Here is a 27081-nt window from a genome sequence, read left to right on the forward strand (position 1 = left end):
GTCTTTCAGTATTTTAGAAAAGAGACGAACATTCCCTTATAATATTCACCAATGTACATTTATTTTTTTATTGAGGAAACCATGATCAATACAAAATTACAGCAATCATGTACCCTTTTACATACAATGGTATTAAAGCAAACTCTAAACCACAGTTTGTAAAGTATTCAATTTACCTCAAGTCCAAGCTGCATCTCCCTAAGACACTGTTCCCATCACAGTAGCCATTTTAAGCCAATCTTCTTTTTACACGGGTAGTTTCTGTAGAGAACACTTTTCTCAGGACGAAAATGCATTGAGCATGCATAAGAAAAAATATATATATATGTGCAAATACATTTAAGAGTTTCTATAGGGGTATCACTGAAGAAAATAAAATCCTGGGACTTATTTGCTTTCTTAAAAGCACCAATTTAAAAAAATCCCTCAAAAGTTTACTGTGGCAAGAAAACTCAAGTGACTAAACAAAAACTAAGGTTATTTTCAGAGTCAAAATTATCTTTAACTAGGTATTGTTAAAATACATTTTAAAGTGAGGCAGAATTTTCAGAAAATAAAGACATCTTCATTAATTAGTAATTTCTACAACCTTATTCTAGACAACATAACTTTGCAGGCAGAAGTGGTTCTCCTGGCAGAGTATTCAAACAAATGTTATCACTTTGAATACATTTCTATTTCCCTCTTAAGGTACTCTGTTCACTCCTATCCAAACCCACTCCTGTAATTAACTACTAAGGTATCTGTCTAAGGATGTATTTTACAATGCTCATAAACAACTAGTATTAAACCACTAGTTTTAGTATTAAAACCATTTTCATTAATTAAAAATGAAAGTATACTTCCCATTTCTAAAAGAAACATCAAACCGTAAGAATTCTAAGTACTACCACACTAAGAAATCTTAAAAACAAAAACACATTGTCAAGTTTAAGTGCTAAATAAAATAAATCAATTTCAAGCTAAACATTCTTTCTACCACTCCTAACATCCATTGCATTCAAATCAACTGGCTCACCTTTTCTGCTTTCCATTTATTTCAAGGGTAAGATTAGCGCCATTTAAAAAATACTTGCAGTATCAGTGAAGGCTTATGATAATGAATAAAAAAAAATTCTCATGAGATAGAAACAATGCCCCAATATCTATTAGCATTCATATGTATTTTGTTTTATAAAAATGCAAACTACAACTAACCAAAACTTGACAGGCTCTTAAGGTTCAAAGAGCTCCTTAATATCAATCTTAACATACCTATCATTGACTATTAAAACACACATACACACACATAAATGTGGTGCAATAACTACATGACTTTCAAAATTTAACAGTTCATGGAACATTTAAGATCAAGTGAATAGCACTTTAAAATGAAAAGTGATCAAAGCAGGTACATTACACCCTATACCATATATTATGTATGGGAAAACATTTCATTTTTCTCAATTATGATTTGCCAATTTTACCTTCTACATTGAGCCCTTCTATGGTCCATGCTCATCGGCTCACCAATGGCATACACTCAAAGGATTCCTCTTATGGGTAACTATCTCAGGACCTGATTTTATGAGCTATGATTTGGTGCTTGCAGCATCTTCAGCACTGTGTGTGAAAATGAAGGCAGTATTTTTGAATATTTTTCTTTGTTGCAAAGATAAGCAGGAGTTTTAAAAGGATCAGCACATTTTAGAAATCGAATAAACAAAACTGATATGATGCTGCTTTAATACATTCATCTTAACTCAAAATATGTACCAGTTAAAATCATCTATAAGAACACACAAACATTTTAAACTGGCAAAAAATAAAATGCAGCGTCAGTTATTAAAGTATTATAAACCAGAAAAATATTGGTTGCTATACAGATTATGAAAGGTTATTTGCTATACAGTTAACATTTCACTGATGCACATGCCTTTACCAAAACTTACTGCCAGTATTTCTTATAATTTTTTCCTTTTTCAGTGTATATAAAAAAGTTATGAAAACTGAATTGTCTAAAAAAAAAAAGTCATAATGAAATTCTTGACCCATAATGTCCTTACTGAATTACTACAGTTCAAGAATAAGAAAAAAAATAAAGACTCCATAGCTTTGGAGGGCAAAGAAAATGTCTTGTCAATCATAAACAGATTGTGAAGGCTGTTGAAGTGTCTGACCAAATGATTTCCTAAATCCTGAAAACTATGTAACTGTCCTTTTTAAAATTTTAACAATTCTTCTATATTTGGGAAAAGTTCGGATGTAGTTTAATTACAGCAGCAATCTACTCATCATTTTTTCCCATTTTAATTTAAAAAATTAAAATAAAAAACATTACCCAGAAATGTAAACAGTTGTTTGAACAACTTAAAGACTTTCCACTGAAATGGTAGCATAAATAACAAAATACACTTTGGGGAAGCAGTAGCAGATTGCTTTTGAATACACAACCACAAAAACCTCACAGGGACAACATTAATGTACTGAAATATTTATTTATATATGTCCTTAGGTTGTGCTTACCTGTTGCTTTTTGCAGCAGAACCTAAGGTGGAAGGTCTGGGAAGGCACTGTGAAGTATAAATAATTGCACTGTTTGCAATTAATAAAGATTTTAAACCTTAAATGAATCAAAATCAACAGCCTCCAATTTGTGAGTTATGATATTGAATCCAACTGAACTATCTCTTCAGTTTAATTAATAAATGTACCACTTTCCTAAAAGTTCATCTATAAAACAGTATCATGCAAAATACTGAAACTGTTCACATCAATACCCTACTCTTAAAGATAACAGATAACTCCTTAACTATTAAACTTGAAGCTAGAACTACATATCCATATCTAAATAAGGGTAAGGGAAGTCACTCTAGGTTCTATAAAACAGTCAAACAACATTTCAAAACATCTACAATGAACTGTACTGCTATTTTCTACCCTATAAGTAATCTCAACATTTATGTCCTTGCACATCTTTCTTTATAGTATATTCAGAACAGCAAATGGTGCTCCCCCACCAATGAAAGAACTAGTATATATATATATAGGAAATGGTGTTAAAACCACTACATTGCTTAATATTTGCAAACTGAAAACCACTCTGTCTGATACATTTCAAGTCTTTCATATTAATATATAAGATATGCATGTTTTACACTGAAAAACAATATATTTTAGGAGCACCAATGAGTAATACTATTCAACTTTGTTAATGATCAGTTTTCTTTAGCTATAGCTAAAGCATATCAAAAATACTTACCCATTAAGCTCACTTTAAAAAAAAATACAGACCTATGAATTATTCTACGTTAAATTAAGAAGCAGTTATGGTTTTCCAAGATATAAGCACTGTATTCCAACATAATATTCACACAAAGTATGGCATTTGCATTATGTGGAACATTGACAAAAAGATACTGTTGCAGTTCATCAATTTGTCATTCTGATGTACTTACAGTGCAATGCTCCTTGAAGGAACACAATCAAGGATGATACACAGCACAGTCCTCCTCACCCCTACAGAGCTAGTTCTATACTGGCTGGATCAAACCTGCACTTCAACAGACAATGGCAAGACAGACTGTATTTGCATGTAGTCTAATATATTAATATGCAAAGAGCCAACAAATATGCAAAGAGTAAAACAATGGATTTCAACAAAATATCAGAACTTCAGCATGAGTGTTATAGAGTAATAAAATGATTTTAAGTACATAAAAAAATTAAGTTGATTCAATGATTGGACTTGTGCATTTACAAAACAAAGCTTATCTATACTGCAAAAAGAAAAAAAAGAAAAAAAAAACTTGAACATTTTCATACCCCAATAATGTTTCAATGGCAGATGCACTGTAGCTATACTTTTTGCACACTACTACTTTTTCTACCCTAAATTTAGAAAGAAACACTCTAATATTGTATACATTTGCAAGAGCTGCTTTACATGAAAAAACTGTTCTTATTATAGACTACTCATATTCACTATCCGAAAACTGAAACAGTCTTGGAAATCAAGTAATTATCAAATTAAAAACAGAAAGGTTAACTGTTATAGCAGCAGTACAGGTCTGAAACAGTGGTCATGTATAAAAGGAAATTTCACTGTTAATGCAATGGAAGTATGCCAAAAGATCACTGTACACACATGCAGTTTTTAATCAAACAGAAGGGGAAAAAAATGAAGATATCAGGATTACTTGTGCTGAAACAGCCAAATACAATAAATGGAAAAGATCCTCCAATCTACTACTATACTGCAAGGGGGAAAAAAACATGCCAGTGTTTAAAAACTCAAATTAATATTTCATGGGGAAAGCTTATATATTTGTGTATATGTATCTTAATTTATCATTGCTAAGAAATTATGAATCCTTTAAATACCCACATATCCAACTTACCGACACAGGAGGTTTCATATCATTTATTGTAAAGCACAAAACAGGCATTTTAAAAGTGAAAGTATACATTGAAAAAAGTACATTTATATCACAAAGCATTGACCACATAATAGTTGCAAATACATTTGCTGGAATGTGTACATCTACACTAAATACTAAAAACAAACCAATTTTCATTTCTACACAGAAATATTAACCTCCTATCAGTAGTGATAGATATTTTGTACATTTTCAAAAAAAAAAAAGAAAAAAAAGAAAGAAAGAAAGAAAGAAAAAACACTATTTTAAACCAAAAACAAAATTAAGATCTTCATCAAGCCGTCTGCATCCATATATTTAACAAAGGTTTTTTTCCCCCACACAATGAAGCAAATACTGTATTGTCCACTTCTTATTATTGGCCCTGTGCAGAAGAGATACATAAGAAATACACAAAAAGTTAAAGAAAATCCTTTAAATGGAGCTAACTCAGGAGTGAATCCTTTAAGAAAGAAAAACTGGTTAATATAAATGGTGGTGGCTTCTTGCATGATTTGCAAATCCCTGGGGGAAAAAAATTTATTTTTAAAATCAAAGGCATTATAGAGATATCTAGCACTCAGATGCCAGAAAGCATTGTAAAAAACAAACAAACAAACAAAAAAACCCAAACAATATACCACAGTACTTCATTTAGTTATACTTTGCCTGATAAAAATTTAAAAGGCAAACATAATCCCAGACAACAGTAAACATGCAGAAAACAGGACTGGAGTTGAAATCAACACATTAGCAAATTTATTATACCTGAGGTGCTGGAGGATGCTGTGGCATTCCCTGGGGACTTGTCTGGGCGTAGTAGGCTGCTTGTTGTCTATAGTACTCAGCCCAGGCTGCACTATAATCTGGCTGACCACCTGGTGGAGCACCAGTAGGGGCAGGAACTGCTTGACCTTTGAGAAAACAAAACAACTTTGTTGCTGTAACCACAACTAAAAGCCCCAAAGAATCTCAGTTCTAATAAAAACAATACCTTGCTTCTTGTAATATTCCTCCCAAGCCTTTGAATAATCTTGTGTCTGCCCTTGTTGACCTAAAAAAAACCCCCTAAATTTTAATACAAAATTATATCCACTGTAAGTACAGGTTATAAAAACAAAAGCACAGAGGGTCAGAATTGCTCCTGTTTTATTTTAAATATTCATTAGTGTCAGAAAACTACTCTGTAATTAAAAAAAAAAATCTAAATGCTCTTTTATTTTCTTTTTGCCTTATACTAATCGTAACTTTTAGTTCTAGAGCATCACTATTAATAAAAAACAAAGCCATCCACATAGTTTTAACTAAGATAGGTAAACATTTAGGCATAATCTCGATTCAATTACAGAATTAATGCTCTAAATTCAGTCTGGAACAGCGGTCCACGGTTCCCCAGTGGTGATGCTGGGAGGAATGGATGGCCCACTATTTTTTTTCTTTTGTTTTCTTATCCATTTGGATTTGTTACACTACAAATTTTAAATAAAATGTAAATCTTCAATGGAGAAAAAAACATTTTGGGGGGAAAAAAACCCACTTAAAAGCTATTATTTAAAGACTTCATTATTTTAAGATCTGGCCAACATTTTTGTTTCCTGATAAGTAACCTATAAACTACATGTATAAACACTAATCTTCAAGATATCTTTTAATATGACATTTAAAGTTTTAATATGCTGTGTCCAAATTACAACACAATTTTATTAAAAATATCTTGATGAAGGACATAAAGAATAATCACTACTGAAGAGGTTCTAAGAAGCAAAATCAATGAAACACAAAGCTCAACAGCTTGCGCAAGTACGTTCTTCTAGGTGACTTTCTGGAATTAAGAGACTAAAGACACATACTCAAATGCGATGCATGAACCTTGAATGGTCTCTGGATTTAAAAAACAAAAACAAGCTCCCCCCCAACACACAAATAGCTACAAAAGACACTTTTTCTGACAACCAGGGAAACTTAAATATGTTGATATTATTGAAAATTTATTTAGAGCAACAGTTGGCAACTTACTTTGAAATGGCTCAGGCACCAAAAAAAGTATACATACAAAGTACATGTTGCAAACTTTTTGAAAATGGTCAATCTGGATAGGAAATATAAACATGGGTGTTCGCTGTACTATTTTTCCAATTTTCTGAAGGTATAAAAAAATTTGAAACAAAAAGTTGGAGAGAAAGAGAACCTGAGTTTCCCTATTTAACTCCTTTATTTGAAAAAAAAATTTATTTAGTTTGTAATTTATCTTTTATAAAATTATTACAGCTAGACAAAAAATACTGGCAGAAAGCTGTTTTTGTCTGTTAGATGTTGCCAAAAAGGCAACTTTATAGTTTTAGAAAGTGGTCTATTCACCATCACAAAATTGGCCAAAGAACAAAAGCAACTGAGTAAATAAAAATTTAAGATTTGTGACTAACTTAAAAAATGCAAGAAACTCCCCCCTACTTATATGGGCAACAGCACAGAGAAATCCCATATACTGTAAACAAAATTCTCACACTTTGTTTTCCATACTCTTTTCAAAGAGGAAGTGAGTCTAACATTTTGATCTTATGAGACACAATTCAAGTAAATCTAAAACCAGTTTCAGTATTTAAACAACTGCCAAATATCTTGGTACCAATAGTAATAAAACCATACAACATTTTCTTACAAACTGCACACTTGAAAACTTGCTGACTTGAAGCCAAACTTATTTAAGACAGCAACACTTTCCACTTCAGGTTTACAAATGGAACTAAACCTCATTGTTAAGAGATACTCATATTTTAGAGGCAAAAAAATAACAATATCAGGGAGACATATCAAGAAAATTCATCAAACTCAAATGTTCCCTGAAAAACACCCCCCATCCCAAACTCAAATATCCCTGTGGAAAGCTAAAAGTAAACATGTTAGACTCTAAGAAAAATAAACAGTTGGTTAAGTAAGTCATCAGCATTTGACATTCCAATCTTGAAAGCGTCCACAGAAAAACTCATTCCACTCCTATGTGAAGGGCAAATGTCATTCTTTTTGCCCAGGTGAAAGCAGGAAAAGAACTGTTCCTACCTAATCTATTTATGTTTTGGCTCTTCCCCTAGCCTCTTGCCCTTTGGAAAGCCATGTCCTTAACTTGTTCCCTTTATTCTTCTCCTCAGTTTCAAAAATTGTTTTGATATGAGATAATTTAGAAGAACAATACTTAACAATTACATGTAACTTTACAATGTATAAAGTCTTAATTTCATTTCATTCAAGAGATAAGACTTGTCCTAGAGTTCATATGTAACATTCTATTACAGCCCAAGCAACAGTCTTGCTTGATTTCACCCTCAGTTATTTCTCCACACACCTGCATCTTTCCCACAACCACTCTCGCCTGGCTCTTTTAGGCTAGGTACCATATGCTAAGGGTTCAGAGTCCACCATATCAGTGCTTAACATTAAAAGGGACTCTGCCTCAAGTCAAACTTATCCCAAAATGCCTTCATTTACTTTCCTCCAAATAGAAACTGCCTGTCTCTATTCTGAAACCCTATTTCTCTTTAGGGTGTTTACTTTTTTACAAAAGTTCCCTTCATTCTAGCTTCAAAAGCACCCACATCTAGACCGCTGTCATTCCGTATAGGACAGCGATATGAATTCCTTAAAGTTTCCATCTTTAATCCTCCAGAATCTCATCTTTAAGAATTTCTCTCTTAAGTTCTCTTCATGCTAATCTAGGGAATTTACAATTGTTTCAGAAAACAAAACTAATTTAAAAAACTCATCTGTTTCAACAGACTTTTTTTTTGCGGTAAGCGGGCCTCTCACTGTTGTGGCCTCTCCCGTTGTTGAGCACAGGCTCCAGACACGCAGGCTCAGCGGCCATGGCTCACGGGCCCAGTCGCTCCGCAGCATGTGGGATTTTCCCGGACCGGGGCACGAACTCGTGTCCCCTGCATCGGCAGGCGGACTCTCAACCACTGCGTCACCAGGGAAGCCCTCAACAGACTTTTATTAATAAGCAAGCTGACAAATCTACACTGTTAGTGGGGATTTTCTGTTCTTAACAGAAAAAGCTGAAATGGCTTCAAAAGCTGAGACAGTCTCCCTCGTTTGGTGACGAGGGCACTGGATTAGAAATCAGGACATCCTTACTGGACTGAATGTCAGTATTATGACATAGTATGAGTGTGTTTCGTGTTTGATAATTGTAATCATTGTTGCTTTTGTTGTGGTCATCCATTTACAATGCTTGGTGTCAGTTTATTTATGTCTCGTAAAAATAAAATACAGTGCGTGTGTGTGGGGAAAAAAAAAACAACAAACCTCATGGGAACAGCAAACCCAAAAACTGCAATAGATACACAAAAAAGAAAAAAAAAAAAAAAGAAATCAGGACATCCAGAGTCCTAGGAAATCCTACCTATGCCACTTGGAAGAGTAAAACTCCATCTTCCCAAATAAGGGAGTTTGACTTAGAGATAAAGATCTTTCTCTCTCCCTGATATTTTATTACCCCTTTCTTTCCCTTCCATTTAAAAACATCAAAAGATTGAACTGATTAGTTTGATGCTTTAAGGTTTCCTATTTGTAGTTATCCTAAAAAGATCTTAAGGACAAGCAATGCACCTAGAAGAAATCAAAGTAGTTAAGCAATCAATCCTTTACAAAACAAAAAACAAAAAAAGACTTATATACAGGAAAAATATATGGACCTTGTAGCTATCATTAAAGACCTGACAACCTAACATTATTTAAGATTTACATGTAAGGGGGAAATCACTCAACCAGTTCACTTAGCTCATAAAATTAATAGCTTATCATTGTGCTGCTACAGAAAAACATTCAAGTGAAAAGAAGGTGGGGATTAGGAGGATCTTCAAACATGGTGTTATGGCAAAGAACACTGAAATTTACGTTGAGAATCACAAGTAGACTGTACCTTATGACAAAACTATCACCTATAGATACTTTCTGTATCAGTAAAGAATGAGCAAGTTTATCTTATTAGCTTCTGTTTGTGACAACTGGCTATGGTGTAAGTGTGTTAATTTTGAATGACTGAGAATAAGCATCTGAAAAAAACCCGGTCTGTCCGGAAGTATAACATCAGGTTTGAAATGGTTCCTGAAAAATGCAAATTCAGGAGACAGGCTTGGGACTTAGACTCTCTTAAGAGTTCAAAGTCTGGTTCCACCACTTTGTAGTCGTGTGACCTGTTTTCCAATGTGCACATCTAAGTGTCAGTGAACAGAAAGAATCCCATCCACGGTTTTGCTTTCTGCAGTGAAGTGACCTGTGGTCAACCGTAGCCTGAAAATATTAAATGAACAATTCGTAAGTTTTAGATTGCGCACCATCCTGAGGAGCATGATGAAATCTCATACTGTCCCTTTGTCTAGCATATCCCACCAGTTAGTCACTCAGCAGCCATCTTGCTTAAAAGATTGACTGTCCTGGTACTGCAGTGCTTATGTGTCCAAGTAACCCTTATTTTACTTAATAATGGCCCTGAAGTCCAAGAATAGTGATGCTGGCAATTTGGATAGGACAAAGAGACGCCTTTTCCTTTAAGTGAAAAAGTTAGAAGTTCTCCATTTAATAAGGAAAGAAAAAAATCGTATGCTGACTGAGGTCGCTAAGATCTATGTAAGAACAAATCTTCTGTGAAATTGTGGTAGAGGAAAAAGAAATTCATCCAAGTTTTGCTGTCCCACCTCAATATGCAGGTTACAGCAACGGTACGTGATTAGCTGCTTAGTTAAGATGGAAAAGGCATTAAATTTGTACAAGGTATTTTGAGAGAGAGATCACATTCATGTAACTTTCATTCAATATACTGTTGTAACTGTTCTATTAATGTTGTTACTCTCTTACTGTACCTAACTCATAAACTTTATCATAGTTATGTACATATAGGTAAAAAGCACAGTACAAATAAGGTTCAGTACTATCCGCACTTTCAGGCATCCATGGTGGGGACGGGACTTGGAACATATCCCCCATGTAAAAGTGGGGGACCACTGTACAGTTTTCATTCACAGCAGTTTGCAATAATATATTTGCAAAGTACTTGACTGACAACTGTACTCTCCATTAGAATATAATAACCAGAAGGGCAGGGCTCCTAAGTGTTATGCCCACAGTCACATTCTCAGTATCTATTCCTATGCTTGGCATATAGTATATGCTCTACATTTATTGAATGAAAACAGCCCTTCTAGGTGACTGTTTTTCCTTTTTCATAATGCAAATGTTATTTAAGTAATTAACTTCCTCTGTCACTGTAGATTACTTCTTTTTTTTTTTTTTGCGGTACGCGGGCCTCTCACTGTTGTGGCCTCTCCTGTCGCGGAGCACAGGCTCTGGACACGCAGGCTCAGCGGCCATGGCTCACATGCCCAGCAGCTCCGCGGCATGTGGGATCTTCCCGGACCGGGGCACAAACCCGTGTCCCCTGCATCGGCAGGCGGACTCTCAACCACTGCGCCACCAGGGAAGCCCTGTAGGTTACTTCTTATCTGTTATTTTGCAGCATAAATAATATCACATGCAACCAATTTTTGCTTGGTGCTCTATAATTTAACCAGTGCCATTTAGGTTACTGACATGTAACTTATCTTTGACAAAAGTATAGGTAATATTCAATGTCCTATGTGCCAGTGGGGAAACCTTTAGCTTCAATTAGTAAATGGCTGACAAATACACTTAGAAATAAAAAGATTTCTTAACCACAAATTTAACAATTATTATTTGTAATGACCATGATACGTCTGAAAGTTCAGTGATTTTGGAATGCATTCTTGTTCAATAGTTCTATACCTCAAGATTTTAAGTTATTGGATGAAAGAAGTCCAAGGTAATAAAAACATGGAACAAACATGCTTTTTATCAAAATCTTCAACATTTTAGTGTGATATTTACTAAACGTTTCAGTTAAATAAAATATATTAAAAAAGAAATGTAGAACATACCCATTTTCTTGTAGTACTCTTCCCAAGCCTTGGTATAATCAACCTGTCCAGCTGGAGCTGGATTCTGTTGATCTCCTTATTTAAGAAAAACATAAAAAATTATGATTAAGGTTTTTAAAAAGCAATTTTGGCCCTTTCCTTCTGTTTTTTGTGTAGAGGAGTTGGGAGTAGCCTGTCATGGAAAATGAGGGTAGGAGAGAAGTGCTGTGTGATAGTGGCATCCTTGCTGGTGCCAAAGACACAGGACTCTGGGAGTACAGAGATAGTGTACAGAGAAGATGCTCTATTTATTTAGAAGAGTAGTTACACTGAGCATATAAGTAAATTCAATGGTCAAGTAAAACACACTGACGATACCAGGTCTTTCACCATTTATAAGCATGGAAAGTGGGAAAAGCTAGAAAGAACTTTGAAACCCTGGAATGGAACTGCAGGTAATATGAATGTACAGTTTTAAAAATACATACACATATGGATATTTATGTATTTTTATATGTATGTAGATATGCATGTACATAAATCCATTTCCTAGCTCTGTACACTGAAAGGAGCTAGTAGCAGTAACACCTCAGCAGCAATGAACACAACTGTTTTCTAAATATCATCATCTACTAAAAGAAATCAGGGATCATTGGAAAAATGGCTGATTCAAGGGCTGGAGCTCAAAAAGCACAATATAAGCATCTTATTGTGCAAGAAAGTAGGGAAGTGCTTAAAGAATGACAGGCATGTCAAAAGGATACAGGAGCCATCTTAAAGCTACTCCTGACTGACCAAATCTAGGACAATCTGGTTAAGTTAAAAACATAACTTACTGAATAAAACAGGAATCCATACTGACATCAGAAATAAACAGAAAGAAAAACGAAACCTCTTCTATAGTAAAATACCACCTAATAAATGCAGAATGAATGACGAAAGGAGAAATTATCATATTTGTAATTCAATCAGGCAGCTATTATCAATGAAGGCTAAGGCCTTCAATGAGGAACAGAATCCTAAGAAAGTTTAGCTTAGAAATCTTAGGAAGTTTTCTAAGGAACTTTAGCTGTGGTACATGTTTTGATCAGAAAGGTAGTTTTCTCTTTGCTCTAGTAGTTTTATAATTTGTACTATTTCTTTGTTTTTGCTATCATTTGTTTTTAAAAAAAATGTTAAGATTATAAATCACATCTCATCAAATTGAACTGTAAAACTTCTACTGTATCTTTATTTTAAGGAAAAATGAGAATAAAATTATCCTGTTTGTCCTGCCCCCCTCCAAAAAAAGAACAGAATAGTGGTATAATCTCAGTATAACTCTATAGACAGTATTAATTTCAAAGAGAAAAATGGTGATTTTATGGTATAGAATCTTGGCAGACATCAACATGACTGAGTGACCATGGTCACCACCTCTGGAGATAAAACAGGTCCACATTATACGACCCCTATTGTAATGCACTAAGCGAACAGCATTCATTTCTGACGTATTCTTGCCATAATGTAAGCAGGAACCCTGACTGTGACCTCATCTTAATAAGGAAAGGTTGAAGGGACCTAGGTTGATCCATAAACATCTCACAAAAGGTCTGCACTCTTTTGAAAGAAAAAGACAGGAATTATTCTTGATTGATGAGAAGCTGTTGGAACAACTGGTGAAATCTCAGTAACGGCTGTGCCTTGGGGATAGTAAGATGTATCAACGTTGATTAAAGAGTGCCGTGTGATGGTTAATTTTGGAGAAATACAGAAAGAAGTATTTAAGGGTAATGGGGCATTATGTCTATAGCCTGGTCTTAATGGTTCTGAAAAAGACTAATGATAATGTATATGGACACGTGTGATAGAGTAATGGATCAAATGGGGGAAGATAAACATCAACAGCTAGATTATCTGGATGTTCTTGGTAATGTATCTTACAACTTTTATGAAAGTTTGCAGTTATTTCAAAGTAACTTGTTTTTAAAAAGCAAAGGCTGCTTACTGAAGCTGCTAATTAAATAATATTATAAATTTGGGGGTAATACACCGATATACTTTATATATAATTCCAAACACAGGTTTTCACTTCCACATAGAAAATAAATTCTTTAATTACCATAGTTACCTTGTCCATTGGTTTGGGTTGTAGTTGGTGCACCGGCAGGAGCTGCAGGTGGTGGCTGTGCTTGTTGTTGATAATAGTGAGCATAATAAGCAGCCCAAGCTGCTGAATTTGGATCTGTTCCTGTTTTAGCTAGAATAAACACAAGTTCTATATTTGTATCTAAAGTCCATAATCAATCACACACACACCTCTCTAGCAAATATATAGACCCCCAAATTAACTGGACATTAAAAAACAGTAAGTGGACACTTTCAAATTCTTCTATTATTTTTACTGTCATCATTAGCTTTTATTATAGAAAACTTAGGCTCAGAGATTAAGTAACTTTCCTAGTTCCTAGAAAACTAGTGACTGGCAGAGTTGGAATACGAATAAAGATCTTTTGGTTCCAAATCCAATGCTTTGTCTCAAACCATCCTGTGCCCTTCTTTTTCTAAAACAGTTTTGCCTCAAGCACAACAGTTTTATGTGGCAGATGACTAAAGGAAAGGAATTCTAGGGACTAACCTGTACAAGAAAGAATTATTTTACAACTATGAACTCTGTCCTATCTTGTTTTCAATGAAGAGACAACTTAAAAACCTTGGAAAAAGAAAAAGATTCGCCATATTTCATCTCATCATATTTCAGTGATTATCCTAAAAGATAAACTTGATGTCACTGCCCTATTTGAAATTCATTTATTTCCTGGAGTCTTTAGGGACTATTAAAGCTTTTAAGTAAAGAATATCATTCAACATATTTAACAAGATATTTGGACACCCTCGCTTATACTTTCCCTTCCAGCCTCTCCCTGCTGTCAATATTTTTCCAACACTCAAGTTCTGGCCACAGTAAATTGGTTGTACTTTTCAAAAGTCATCATGCTCATATTTGGGCGTTTCACCATGTTATGCTTCCTCTGCACTTGACTGTCCCTCACTCATCCTTCATAAAAATCAACTGATGCATTAAAAGTTTGAGACTTCTCAGTCTGAAACAGAAATCCTCTTACTGATTCTGTCTTTTATACTGGGTGTATCATATGATACTATAGGTATATCTTTATTAGTTTATATCCTGAAGAAAGATGTAATTTCCTTAACCAGATTCTATATCTATATGTAATCTATTTAGCCTTCATCCCAAATGGGCAGCAATTCTCAGCTGCCTAATAAAACAAAGGTTAGTGATGTTTGAGAAAAAATGGGTAAGGATTCCCAGAGTGATCCAATGTCTAAGGTGATACAATTATAAGGCATTATGCCACTCTCCATAAGTTTCTAAATTAATACATGTGTCCCAATACATAGTATCATTACCTGTATAGTAATTAATACAAATATGACACAGCACGTCTAGATAGAGAAACTGAGATAAAACAGACTTTTAGGAATTGATACTTACACTCTTAAAATGTGGAGACCATATATGAAAACCAGTCTCATAATTACATATAACTAATACATACTGAGAACTTACTAAATTCATTCATTTACTTATCATTTTATAGATAAGAAAACAGATACAGAGAGGTTCAAAACTTGCTTACTATCCCGTAATTAGTTAAGTTATGACTAGGACGTATTCAAGTCTGTTTCACTCTAAGTATGTGACTACTACATAAATCTTTAACCACCCAGTAATTTTTTTATAGAAACAGATTTTAATTCAGAGAATACAGACTTTACTGTCAATATAGGGCCACATTTAAATACCAGGATGTTTAATACAAAGTAATGAAAATTTCACTTTGGTTTCTACATATAAGCAATATCTAACCCTAGCTGTTATCTTTTAGCAAAATGGGTTATTTCTTTCCCAAAGGCATTGCTAAAAGCCACATTCATTAACCAATTCTTTCACTGATGACTTCACCACTACCCCAAGTGGGAAAATGAGACTGTGAAACAGAGACCACTTCTTATTCCCATCATTTCTCTCAATCATACTACCTACCCAAACAGAGCATCCAAATAGGTGCAATCCTGCAGATCCAAGTTACCCAATATAAATCTGCCCCTTAATTTTCTCAATCTCTTCAGTGGTGGGATTCTTCTACTTAATAACACCATACCAATTAGCTTACAAGAGGGAAAGAAAAATCCTTCCATTCTTTAAACACTATTATACAATAAATCATATTTGACCCTTCTTAAGTCCTTCTAGCACAGTACTGCTAACATTTTAAGTACGCATTTCTACAGAATGTAAATTCGTTGCTGCATACTCAGACCTTAGCGCACACAGTTTAGTTTCTTTAACGTGTGGGAGTTGTGGTTATTTGGTAACTGTCATGTTGTATCATCATGTTCCAAAGAGCATATACCTCCTATGAAATTAAGGTATGTTATAATACAGGGCCACCCTTAACTCCAGAAATGTTTAATAAAATTCACTAAAACAATTTCATTTATATTATTTTAGTTTTTAAAAAAGTAAGTATAGGGCTTCCCTGGTGGCACAGTGGTTGAGAGTCTGCCTGCTGATGCAGGGGACACGGGTTTGTGCCCCAGTCCGGGAAGATCCCGCGTGCCGCAGAGTGGCTAGGCCCGTGAGCCATGGCCGCTGAGCCTGTGTGGCCGGAGCCTGTGCTCCGCAACGGGAGAGGCCACAACAGTGAGAGGCCCGCGTACCACACACACACAAAAAAAAACTAAACTAAAAAGTAAGTATACTAGTGTGAAAAGGAATCCTTAATTCAGTACCTTCCTTGAAACTACTCCAGTGAAAGAGGCCTAAGAGGTATGTAGTAGGTGAGGAAAAAAAAAGGGATCATAAATAAAAGTTACTGGTTTCAATTAATGCTCTTTGACTGTGATGGAAAGAAAACCACAGGGTGGGAAAAGATTCAAGGATAGAATAAAATGTAACAGATAAAAATCACATCTGAACAGAGAAAATATTTAACTAAATTAATCTGAGAGTTCCAACATGCAGATATTTAATACAGCCTGCTTTTTACTAATGTGAAGTTATATCAGAAATACTAAAATAGGCAACTTACATATCTTATTTGAGAATTTGGAAGTTTAATGCCCAAGGATTAAACACTCCAACTGACTCTCACACAATTTTATAAATAAATATACACTATTCTTTCATGGATGTCACAATTAACATACATTTGATGGCACTAGCATCTAAAACCTGAGACACTGTACTTCTTCCTATACTCTTGGCTTTTAGCATTCTGCTATATCACTTCTAAAGTAGAGAAAGCCAAATGCAGGTAGAAAAAGACCTACGAAAATAGACCATACTCACAACAGTCTTATACACTGTAGTAGAACCAGAACCTAACACTTCTGCTGAAGGAGTGAAACAAGTGCAGAAAATGCACACAATGTAGAATCAACACTAGAAAATTTATAACTGTAACAGGAGTGGCAAACAAAAACACAGATTACACCCAAATGATAAGCATCTTTTACCTGGATCTGGAGGGGCCTGTTGCTGCCAATGTGGATACGCATTTCCCCACCCCTGGGGAGCATAAGGGGCTGGAGGACCACTGAAAACACAGAAATCAATTTTAAAATAGTTTCCCAAAATCTAGAATCTTTGAGGAAAAGCCTAGAACCAAACTCAAAACTTACTGAGGAGCAGGGCCAGGTGGTCCCGGATTATAAGGTGCAGGGTTATATGGTCCCATTGGAGTTCCAGGCCCAGGGGGACCAGGAGGCCCATGGGGGCCTGGGACACCATGGGGCCCATGGGGTACAGGTGGCCCTAAAGGATTTACTGGGCCCTGCAAAAAAGCAAAAGACAAACAAAAATCAGAAAGACAGTAATGGTTAAACATTTCAAAGGCCAAATAACCTTCCATTTCTACCCTTTTACCTAACCACAAGCAATCTAAAATTTATGATTTTCTTCATTTCCTCACTCGTTGCAAAACTTCTGAAAGGCATGTAAAATTAATTAAAATCAACAGCATTAGCAAAGAACTGAAACATTAACTTTACCTTCTATTCTTTTCAGGCGATTCCCTTTTCCATTATTTCCCTTTCCTTGTACAATTTTTACTTTTACTAGCCCTTTATCATCTTAATCATGGAAGCTTATCAAATATCAAGTTCTTACCTCTAGCTCTTCTCTCTCTGCATCTACTCTACATCTATTCACTTAACATTGTAATCAGAGAACCATGCTGACAATACAGTCCTCAAATTGCTTAGGTCTCATATCGTGAACTGGCTATTGAATACTTCCCCAATAATGTAACAAGTTCTCACTCAACAAACCAGTCCTTCTCACAGCCTTCCTGTCACTGAGCCCCATTTCAATCAATAATTTAATTCATTTCCTCCCTTACCCTTTTTATCATAATTTTCTGAATACCATGAAGATTCCCTTTTTAATTGATTTAACAAATCAGAATATTTCGTATCCATTTCATGCCACATCATAATTAATAATGCTTAGTTGATTCTTCTTTGATAATCCAACTTGTAAGGACCACTAGATTTAACTGTTCTAAAATAAAATATTCCTTTCATGCAGTTAATACTCACCATGTGACAATTTGGACAAAAATGCTTAATCTATATATGGTTGTCAATTTTCTCACTACAATAAAGCCAAACTTCAAGACTTTCATAATAACCTGTCTCTTTAAGTCTCTAACTGCTGTCATTATCCCTCACTTCAATTATACATAACCTTTCCTTTCCAAATAGTAAAAAAAAAGGATTACTGAAAAAAGGTAGCAGCATTTTTACAGGGCTTTGTGCTAGGCACTCTTTTAAGGGATAAACACACATACTTCAAACATTTAATCCCTATAACCCTAAAAGGTAGGTATGATTATCCTCACTTTCAGATGAAAAAGAGGCAAAGAAGAGTGTAATTATCTTCCCCCAAGGTCACACAGTCAGTAAATGATTCAGAGTATTTTGAACCCAAATAGCCTGACTCAAGAGTCCAAGAACTTCTTAAGAGCTTCTCTTGAACAACCTATCTAGTCTGTCCATCAATCCAGAAGCAATGCTGATGATAGCAAAATCCAAAACCAAGATGCACTATTCATTTTTCTGCCATCAATTCCTGCCATTACTGAGTCCAACAATTATTTTCTTCATTTTTTTGAACAATTATACTTATTCTCCATACCACAGAACTTATGTTTGTGTATATTTTTATAAGGTATTCTTTTTTTTTTAAAGTAAATCTATCTATCCTACCTACCTACCTATCTATCTATCTTGGTCGTGTTGGGTCTTCGTTGCTACACGAGGGCTTTCTCTAGCTGCTGTGAGCGGGAGCTACTCTTCGTTGGGGTGCGCAGGCTCCTCACTGCGGTGGTTTCTCTTGTTGCAGAGCATGGGCTCTAGGCATACAGGCTTCAGTAGTTGTGGCACGTGGGCTCAGTAGTTATGGCTCACGGGCTCTAGAGAGCAGACTCAGTAGTTGTGGCACACGGGCTTAGTTGCTCCGCGGCATGTGGGATCCTCCCGGACCAGGGATCAAACCCAGGTCCCCTGCACTGGCAGGTGGATTCTTAACCACTGCGCCACCAGGGAAGTCCCCATAAGGTATTCTGAAGTGTCTTTTGTACATCTATTTTTGTTTTCCCAAGCAGAGAGAAACACCTCATTCACAGCATGGCAAACATCAAGAAGAACTTTCCTAAGATACTCTAATTATTATTAATAATTTAAGATGCTCGTTCACGTTAATTCTTCATACTAAGATAAACACAGTAAAGCACTATTTCCAAATTTGATCATGCATCAGAATCACCTGGAACATCCTTCTAAAATTAGATGCTGGGTCCTACTGCAGACATTCTGAATCAGAACTGTGTACGTTATATGTGTCAAGGTGTAAAGCACCCAAGCGCTCGACATTTTAAAACTCCCCAGACGACTGTCAGCCAGTCTAAGAATTAGGATTTATAGATTTCTACTTTACTGAGGGGGCAGGCATCTGATTCACCTTTGCTTCACCAAAGTTGGGTAAGCAAGCCCTTAATAAATAGTGACTTCCTGTTAACTGTCTCCTTCAGGTATATTCCACAATCTTCCACCAACCCTAATACCGTAACTCAAGTAATGCTATCCTCTTATTTACCCACCCTCAAGTACAAGGTTCTGAACACCTGTAACTGTGTATTAACTGGGTTATTTTCATTGCTGGAAAATCTCTTCTATATTGTATGTTTCTATTATGTGACCAGACCTATAATTTTAGAGTAGAAATTAACATTTTTCTGTACAGCACTTATAGGAACACATGAATTACTGTCTTATTTAACTAACAGGATCTGTGCGATCAATTGGAAGTTTAAAGCATACTCACACCAATCTTTTCTTCTATGAGTTGCCGAGCATAGTCTATTTGCTGTGGAGTGCCACGAATTGTAAATAACTTCATATTAGGATCTGCATTAGGTGGAGGATTTCTCTGAAGTTCTATTCTTGCACCAGACTGTTGGCTTATGCTTTTTATGGTTTCACCTCCTAAAATCAAAGCACAGTAATTTCTCTAAAGATTCAAAGGATACAGAGGAGCTATTCAAAAACTGGTCACAATTAAGAAGGAAGGTATGAACAGTAACCCATTTGCCTATATTCTACTAGGAGTTTCCATTTATTCTACACTTTAAATCAAATTATATGAAGCATTTCACACATTTAAGTTTTAAGACATAACTTAGTATGTCTGCACCCAACCTTAAAATGAATTATAACATCAAAATATTTGCTTCAAAGAAATTGCTTTTCTAAGCAATGTAAATATAAACTAACACAATGATTTAAAAATTCAAAAATTTAAAAACATGTCAGGAAACAGCAAAATAAACAAAAACACTAACCACTTTCTAGGTCAGAAGAAAAATTTCTTACACTAATAATTATACTGTTGGTTCCCTTCTCTAGAAGCCAATGTGATTCAAATCCCACTCTTGACTTAAGTACATATAAAGCCCTTCATTTAGGCTTTAGGTGTTACTATCAACGTAAGAACACTTTTCTACTAAAACACAGCCAAAAAAAAATTATTGCTACTCATTTACAACAGCAACAGAAATAGCATCCAGAACCGTTAAATTATTAACCACACAGTAATAGTTTTAAATACATTGCCTTTTCCTATTATTAATCCAGTTTTTCCAGTTGGTACAATGAAATTAAATTCCTGTAGTCCACCAGGTGGTCCCATGTTCCAGTTGCCTTGACCTCTACCTCTTCCTCGACCACCAGGTCCAGGTCCACCAGGATTACCAGCCTAAAAGAGGGGAAAGACAAAGTCAGAAATATGCTCTTCTTTCCACAGTAAAATTATTACACATCTATTTCCCTTAACTTTCATTTTCCTAAATGAGAAGTTTAGAGAAGTTGGGACACACCTTGGCCCAAATAATCAAGAAATGACCACCACCATTTATTCCTTTTATGCCGTGGTGAATAAAGCAGTGCACTTATGTAGCTGCCGTCCTGCTCCAAAATGTTCATCTTAAAGCAATTTAAACTTTCTAGCTATTAATGAAGTATCACCAAACAGATTCTGATAAAAATAATATGGAGGAGGACTTTCATATTTAATGAAGCAAAGTATTTTTAAAATGAAAACAAAACAATGAAAATTTAACATTCTATCAAACCTGAACACTTCGGAGAAGGTCTGTAATAATTTCTGCAGCATGTTGACATCGGTCTGGAGGTCCTGTTATTTGTGCTATTCTATCTGGTGTCGTTCCGTCATCTTTATACAAAGGAAACAAATTGGATTAATTTAGCATTAAATTAATTAGTGTCAAAAGTAACTGCCTCCAACGCTTAGAAAATAAATATATGTACTCACCTGGCTTAAACTGAATTCGAACACCAGCATCATTTTGTATTTTTTTAATCATCTCTCCATTTCTTCCTATTACGATGCCAACAGCAAATCTTGGAATGGGGACCTTATGCAGAGAAGACCAAGCATTAGGAAAGCCATTTCCTGAAAAATTAATCTGCCCCAAACCATAGAAGTACTATATTTATATCAAAGAGGTTGGCAAGATACAAAGTACACATTCTGTATTCTAAGGTAGAAAATGAGGGGGAAGACAGTACAATGTTAGAGAAGGCTATGTAAAACAAAACAGGAAAAGCCTTATTTTATTTATGGACTAGCATTCAACCACTTGTAAATTGGTAGTTTTACTTACATCTATTCCTTCATTTCCTCCTATTCTTGACCCATACTCATTTCGAACTTCTCTGAAACCACCTTGATCACGAATTAATTCTAACACCATTTCCTTGGCTTGCTGAAGTAGAAAAAATTACCCAATTTAGGAATCGTGTCTCAAAACGCTGTAATTATTCATGCATGTGTTCCCCCTCTGCCATCCACCCCAAATCCCTCTTTGTAAAATATAAACTTAAGTTTACTTGAACTTTGTATGGGTCCCCTGTAATCCTAAGAGGTTTGTCAGCACCAGTGTTCTGAGGTCCATCTTGGATCATAACCATTTTAACTCCAGCCCGTTCCTGTTAATCACAGAAATCAGATGTATTAACAAGAGGGGAGAGGAAGGAAACGGGCTTCAAAACAGACAAAAAGTAATCATTTTACAAATACCTGAAGTTGTTTAATAGTCTCTCCCCCCTTTCCAATGACTAATCCTGCTTTGCTAGCTGGAATCATGATTTCTTGAACCGCATTTCCTGGCCCATCACCATGATGGAAGCCAGGGGCTGGTCTTCCTTTTTCAACAATCTGGTCCAGTAACCGTTTTGCTGATCTGTTAACAAATTAATAGCCAATACAAAATAATATAATCAGGTACTCCTCCCATCCCAATTCAGGATAAGGTGGCCTAAAACTAAATTTTAACAATTAAAAGAAAATGCCGTGAGTGTCAAAGACTGAAACCACACAATACATTTTCTAGGTATCAATATATAATCAATATTTTTGAGAATAGTCCAAAATTTCCAAGACACACCCTATTTCTAAAGTTATCTCAGAATAAAGCTCATTCTTCCAAAAATAAACCATGTGTTTACTTTTTAAAACCTTTACTTTGGTTACTCACATGTTAAAATTTATTTGTTCATTCAACAAATACTTAAGAAATGTCAACTATATGCCAGGTACTATTCTAAGTAATGGGGTTACAGCAATGAAATAAAAAGACAAGGTCCTTGCTGGCATGCCTTAACTTCATTAAATAAGTAAAAATAGCAGGTTAAAGAAAAAACATGTCATTTGTGAAGTGCTATAAAGAAAACCAAAACAAGATAAGGAGGACAGGTTGTGTGTATGTATGTGAAGGGATGCTATTTTATGCAAAATAGATGAATGAACAATTCCCTGGCGGTCCAGTGGTTAAGACTCTGCGCTTCCACTGAAGCAGGCTCAAGTTCGATCCCTGGTCGGGGAACTAAGATCCCAGAAGCCGCATAGCAGGGCATAAAAAAAAAAAAAAAAAAAGAATAATGAATGACCTTACTGATAAGGAGACATTTGAACCAAGACCTGAAGGAAGTAGAGGAGTGACTATGAAAATATCTGGGGAAAAATGTTCCAGGGAGAAGAAACAGAAAGCGCAAAGGACTCTAAAGAGAAGCACGCTTGGTGTGCTGAAAAAATAGAAAAGAGGCTAAATGGGGCTAGAACAGAGTGAGTTTGGAGAAGAATGGTAATATATGAAGTGAGAAAGGTGGCAGGTAAGCCAAGACATAATAAAGACACTGACTTCTACTCTAAATGGCAAAGCATTAGAGGATCTTTGAGCAAAGTAGTGATATGAATTGATTCATATTTTATAAAAGGATCGGTATGGCTATACTATAATTAGACAAGGCTAAAAAGAATGGAGACACATTGTGGTAATATAGGCAAATGGTGTCATAGATAAGGTGACAGTACAGAAGGTGGCAAGAAAAGGCTGAATTCCAAATAACTGGGAAGGAAAAAATGCTTATGGATAAATGAGACTTTAGAGAAAGATAAAGTATTAAAACAGAGTTTTCATACACTGAAATGAGATGAACTAGATTGAGTAAAAGAAAAACCATGGGCTGGAAAACAATGATTCTGTTTTTAACAATTTGAAGTTTAACATTTAAAGATGTCTAGTAGACATTCAAGTGGACAGTATACTAAGGAAGCAGCTGGATATGAATCTGGAATTTAGGGAAAGAAATCAAGGCTGAAGAGTCAAGCAGAGCTACCACCTTTTAAGGAGTTTTTTTGTAAAAGAGAGCAGAGAATTAGAAATGTGGGGTTTAGGGATGGTTTTCTGTTTAGAGGGATTTTCAAGCATGTTTATATGCTGTTAGAAATTTTCTAAAAAAAGGGAAAAGGAATAGCACAGGAGAAAGTCAGTTCAATTGCAGGGACAATATCCTTCAGTAGGAAGGAAGGGCTGGAACATGATTTTCGTACTTACTGGACAGACTCAGGGGTTCCAGTTAACATACAAGACCTTTCTGGAAGGCCACCACTGTCTACAATTAAAAACAAACAAAAATCTTAGGCCAAGAAAATGTTAACAGAATCATTTTCACTAGCAACTTTAAAAATGCTAGTTTTCTTGTCACTTTGAAAAATAACAGCAAGAGAATAACATTACCAGGAGCTATCTGTATTTTGCATCCAGATTCCTGTTGTATGCGTGAGATCTGTTCACCTCCTCTGCCAATTACTAGTAAGAAAAAAGAAAATTATTTGCTGAAAGATTTTAAAGTATGTTTTGATTATGTTTTTTCATAGCTTTAAAAAAATCAGATTACTTACTAAATCCAACCATCCCATCTGGAACTTTGTATTCTTCTGTCATTACAGACCTGCTAAGAAATAACAGAAACCAACATTTTCCTTCAAAGAAAGATAGATAATTTGTTTATAAATAAAAGGTAAACATAAAAATGGAAATCTAATGGCTCCTAATAACTTAAACTACATTTCTAGGCACATACTTAAAATACTCAAAGTCAAAATATGGGGCCTGAGTAGTTAAACTCAGTATCTTAATTAAGGTCATACACATCAAGTGAGGAAGGTATGGTGGATGGAACAGTCTGAAGGCACGAACAAAAAGGAGTTGGGGTGCAGTTCAGGAGATACCATTTTAACAGTTATTTTAATTCAGCTTAGTTCTTCTAAAGTGTGGCTAATTCCACCCATCCTTTCAAATTACAAATGTATCTCACTCAAGAAAACAGATCATTTGCTATCACCTATTTGAGTCAAGGGAAATGAACCATATATACCAAAAAAAAAAAAAAAAAAAAAAGCAGACACATATTCACTATATACTAACTTGGCTGTGTTTCATATACAGTTCAACTAAAACTTGCAAAGTGCTCTTTGAAAAGCTTTTATTTGACTATACCTTTGCTGCTGATGCATCGGTGGTAACTGTGTTCCGAAAGCTACCAAAAAATTAAATAAAGTGAGAATTTAATTTAATTGACATATATTTAACAATATAATCATTTTAAGCAATTCTAAAATCTTTCCCTGACACACAGACAACACCCTGAAGAGCACAAAAATTTTATGCAGAATACTTAACACTGAGAGTGGGCAAGAAACTCAGTGAAATGGCAGACATTATTGGCAATAGCATAAAAGAAAAACTGTCCTTTTTCAAGCAGCATAAGCAAAGATTAAGAAATGGAGCTATAACCCCTATGTTCATAGCAGCACTATTCACAATAGCCAAGACATGGAAATAACCTAAATGTCCATTGACAGATGAATGGATAAAGAAGACGTGGTACGTATATACAATGGAATACTACTCAGCCATAAAAAAGAATGAAATAATGCCATTTGCAACAACATGGATGCAACTAGATATCCATACTAAGTCAGAAAGAGAAAGACATATATATGATATCACTTATATGCGGAAACTAAAATTTGACACAAATGATTCTACCTACGAAACAGAAACAGACTAGTGGACAGAGAACAGACTTAAGGTGGTGGGGGGTGGTGTTGGGCTGGGGGAGGGATGGAGTGGGAAGTTGGGGTTAGCAGATATAAGCTAATATGTACAGAATGGATAAACAATGAGTTCTTACTACATAGCACAAAGAACTACATTCAATATCCAATGATAAACCATAATGAAATATATAACAACTGTACTTCAAAAACAGAGCTATAAAATAAATTGAACATGTAAAATGACTTAGCAACTAAATCTTAAATTATATTGATACATGGCCATAATTGAACTAGGAGATAGGAGGTATATTTTTAGAAATAAATTCATACAAAAAGATAATTTATGGCCTTCAACTAACTTCAAAGATACCCAACAAAACATAGGAACAAAGCCCTAATATTAAAATCCAGTTACTTTAACTTTTAACCCAATTTAAAATAAATACTTACAGTCATTTTGAGGAGCAACTTTCTTAGCATCTGGCTGATCTGTAAAATTAAGAGTCTTTTAATTTTTTGCCAATAAGTACAAACATAAGACTTAGCTCCCCCATGCCCAATCAAGAATACCAATATAAACATTTACTGAAATAGCTGAGGGTATTGTTTATCATTTGAACCAAAACTGCCAAAACTCAACCCAAACACTTAGTGATCGAAAGAAAACGGCATTTCTTTCATTCTCTTCATGTTTAAAAGATGCACAGACATTAAAAAAGTTCTTTTTTACGGAATCAAATCACTGACCTTAATGTATGTTAAGCACTTTAGAATGATACAAGACAAAGTATTTAGTCCGTTACTTAGCAAAACATCACATGCTAAAGTCTAATGATGCTTCCCACTGTAGGAACTGAAGATTGGAAGGAAAAAAACCTATCAAAATGTGAAAATTTGACATATCAAAAGTTGAGTGTATCTGACAGTGAACACAAAGCTATGAAAAATAAGTAAAAAATCACATTGCAAGGCAATCTCAATCTAAACTGTTCTACTGTTCCTAACCAAACATTTCACAGCATAAACTTCAAAAGAAACTCAAACAACTACATGACTTCATCTTTATCTACATCCTTTACACACATGAATACAATGCGTACCTTAGAATAGACAACCTACAGCTCAAAGTACTACGTTCTCCTCCCCCCTTCAAACTTAAATGATTAAACATCAGAATGTTGTGCAACAAAAATTCAGACACATAATCCAAGAAATATTTGTGTCCATTTAAGAATCCACTGGTTTATTTCACGTTTACATACTGAACACAGGTAATAAATAAAAATTCCTGCCTTTAAAAGGAGAGGGCATTCCCTCCCAGTGTGTTGTACTGCTCGGACTTGTCCAAGAGCCATCTACACATAAAATAAAAAGAATACATTACATACAACATCTGAAGCATCATTAGCTCATTTTTTTTGTATATTAAAACCTCACTATAAATGTGAAAGACACTTAAATAAAAGGAAACCAAGCACTCCTGGTCAAAAGCTACAAATACATTCTATACGCTCATTCAGAATCCTCCTTTAAAAAAAAAGGGCAAAAAGAAAATGTATCAAAATTCATACATCAAATCTAAAACAAAAAAATATGTGCAGACTTCTAAGTTCAGAAGGTTCAACAATTATGTTTTTAAAAAATACAAGGCACTGTTTATCTACTGTTTTAAGCCACATTTTGAATTAAACCTGAAACACAAAACAAGGTACTAAAACAAACAAAAAATGGTATAACCTGCAACACACTAAAGTAGCAAACTATAACA

General features: G+C 35.0%; 1 protein-coding gene across 21 annotated transcripts in view; it reads right to left on the minus strand.

Moving 5' to 3' along the window:
- Window positions 1-42: 42 nt before the first annotated feature.
- The window catches only part of FUBP1 (far upstream element binding protein 1), a 34075-nt gene continuing 7036 nt past the window's right edge, over window positions 43-27081 (minus strand). For 2 of the 21 annotated variants that reach the window (XM_027114116.1, XM_027114135.1), the window contains exons 3-23: window positions 26606-26668; window positions 25764-25802; window positions 24751-24790; window positions 24153-24205; window positions 23989-24060; window positions 23806-23863; window positions 21990-22152; window positions 21800-21898; window positions 21574-21675; window positions 21222-21324; window positions 21022-21122; window positions 20504-20645; window positions 19716-19876; window positions 17012-17163; window positions 16847-16926; window positions 13425-13562; window positions 11345-11419; window positions 5392-5451; window positions 5166-5311; window positions 2506-2552; window positions 43-261 (exon numbers count right to left, since the gene is read on the minus strand). In XM_027114116.1, coding sequence (XP_026969917.1) covers window positions 216-261; window positions 2506-2552; window positions 5166-5311; window positions 5392-5451; window positions 11345-11419; window positions 13425-13562; window positions 16847-16926; window positions 17012-17163; window positions 19716-19876; window positions 20504-20645; window positions 21022-21122; window positions 21222-21324; window positions 21574-21675; window positions 21800-21898; window positions 21990-22152; window positions 23806-23863; window positions 23989-24060; window positions 24153-24205; window positions 24751-24790; window positions 25764-25802; window positions 26606-26668 — 1940 coding nt within the window. In that variant the 3' untranslated portion in view covers window positions 43-215. Of the gene's footprint in view, window positions 4783-5165; window positions 5312-5391; window positions 5452-11344; window positions 11420-13424; window positions 13563-16846; window positions 16927-17011; window positions 17164-19715; window positions 19877-20503; window positions 20646-21021; window positions 21123-21221; window positions 21325-21573; window positions 21676-21799; window positions 21899-21989; window positions 22153-23805; window positions 23864-23988; window positions 24061-24152; window positions 24206-24750; window positions 24791-25763; window positions 25803-26605; window positions 26669-27081 lie in introns of all 21 variants that reach the window. The other 19 variants (XM_027114122.1, XM_027114136.1, XR_003434321.1 and 16 more) reach the window with 18 other exon arrangements.

The sequence above is a fragment of the Aethalodelphis obliquidens genome, unplaced genomic scaffold, assembly GCF_003676395.1.
Source record: "Aethalodelphis obliquidens isolate GAN/ISIS:26980383/991018 unplaced genomic scaffold, ASM367639v1 scaffold13, whole genome shotgun sequence".
NCBI classification, from domain to species: Eukaryota; Metazoa; Chordata; class Mammalia; order Artiodactyla; family Delphinidae; genus Aethalodelphis; species Aethalodelphis obliquidens.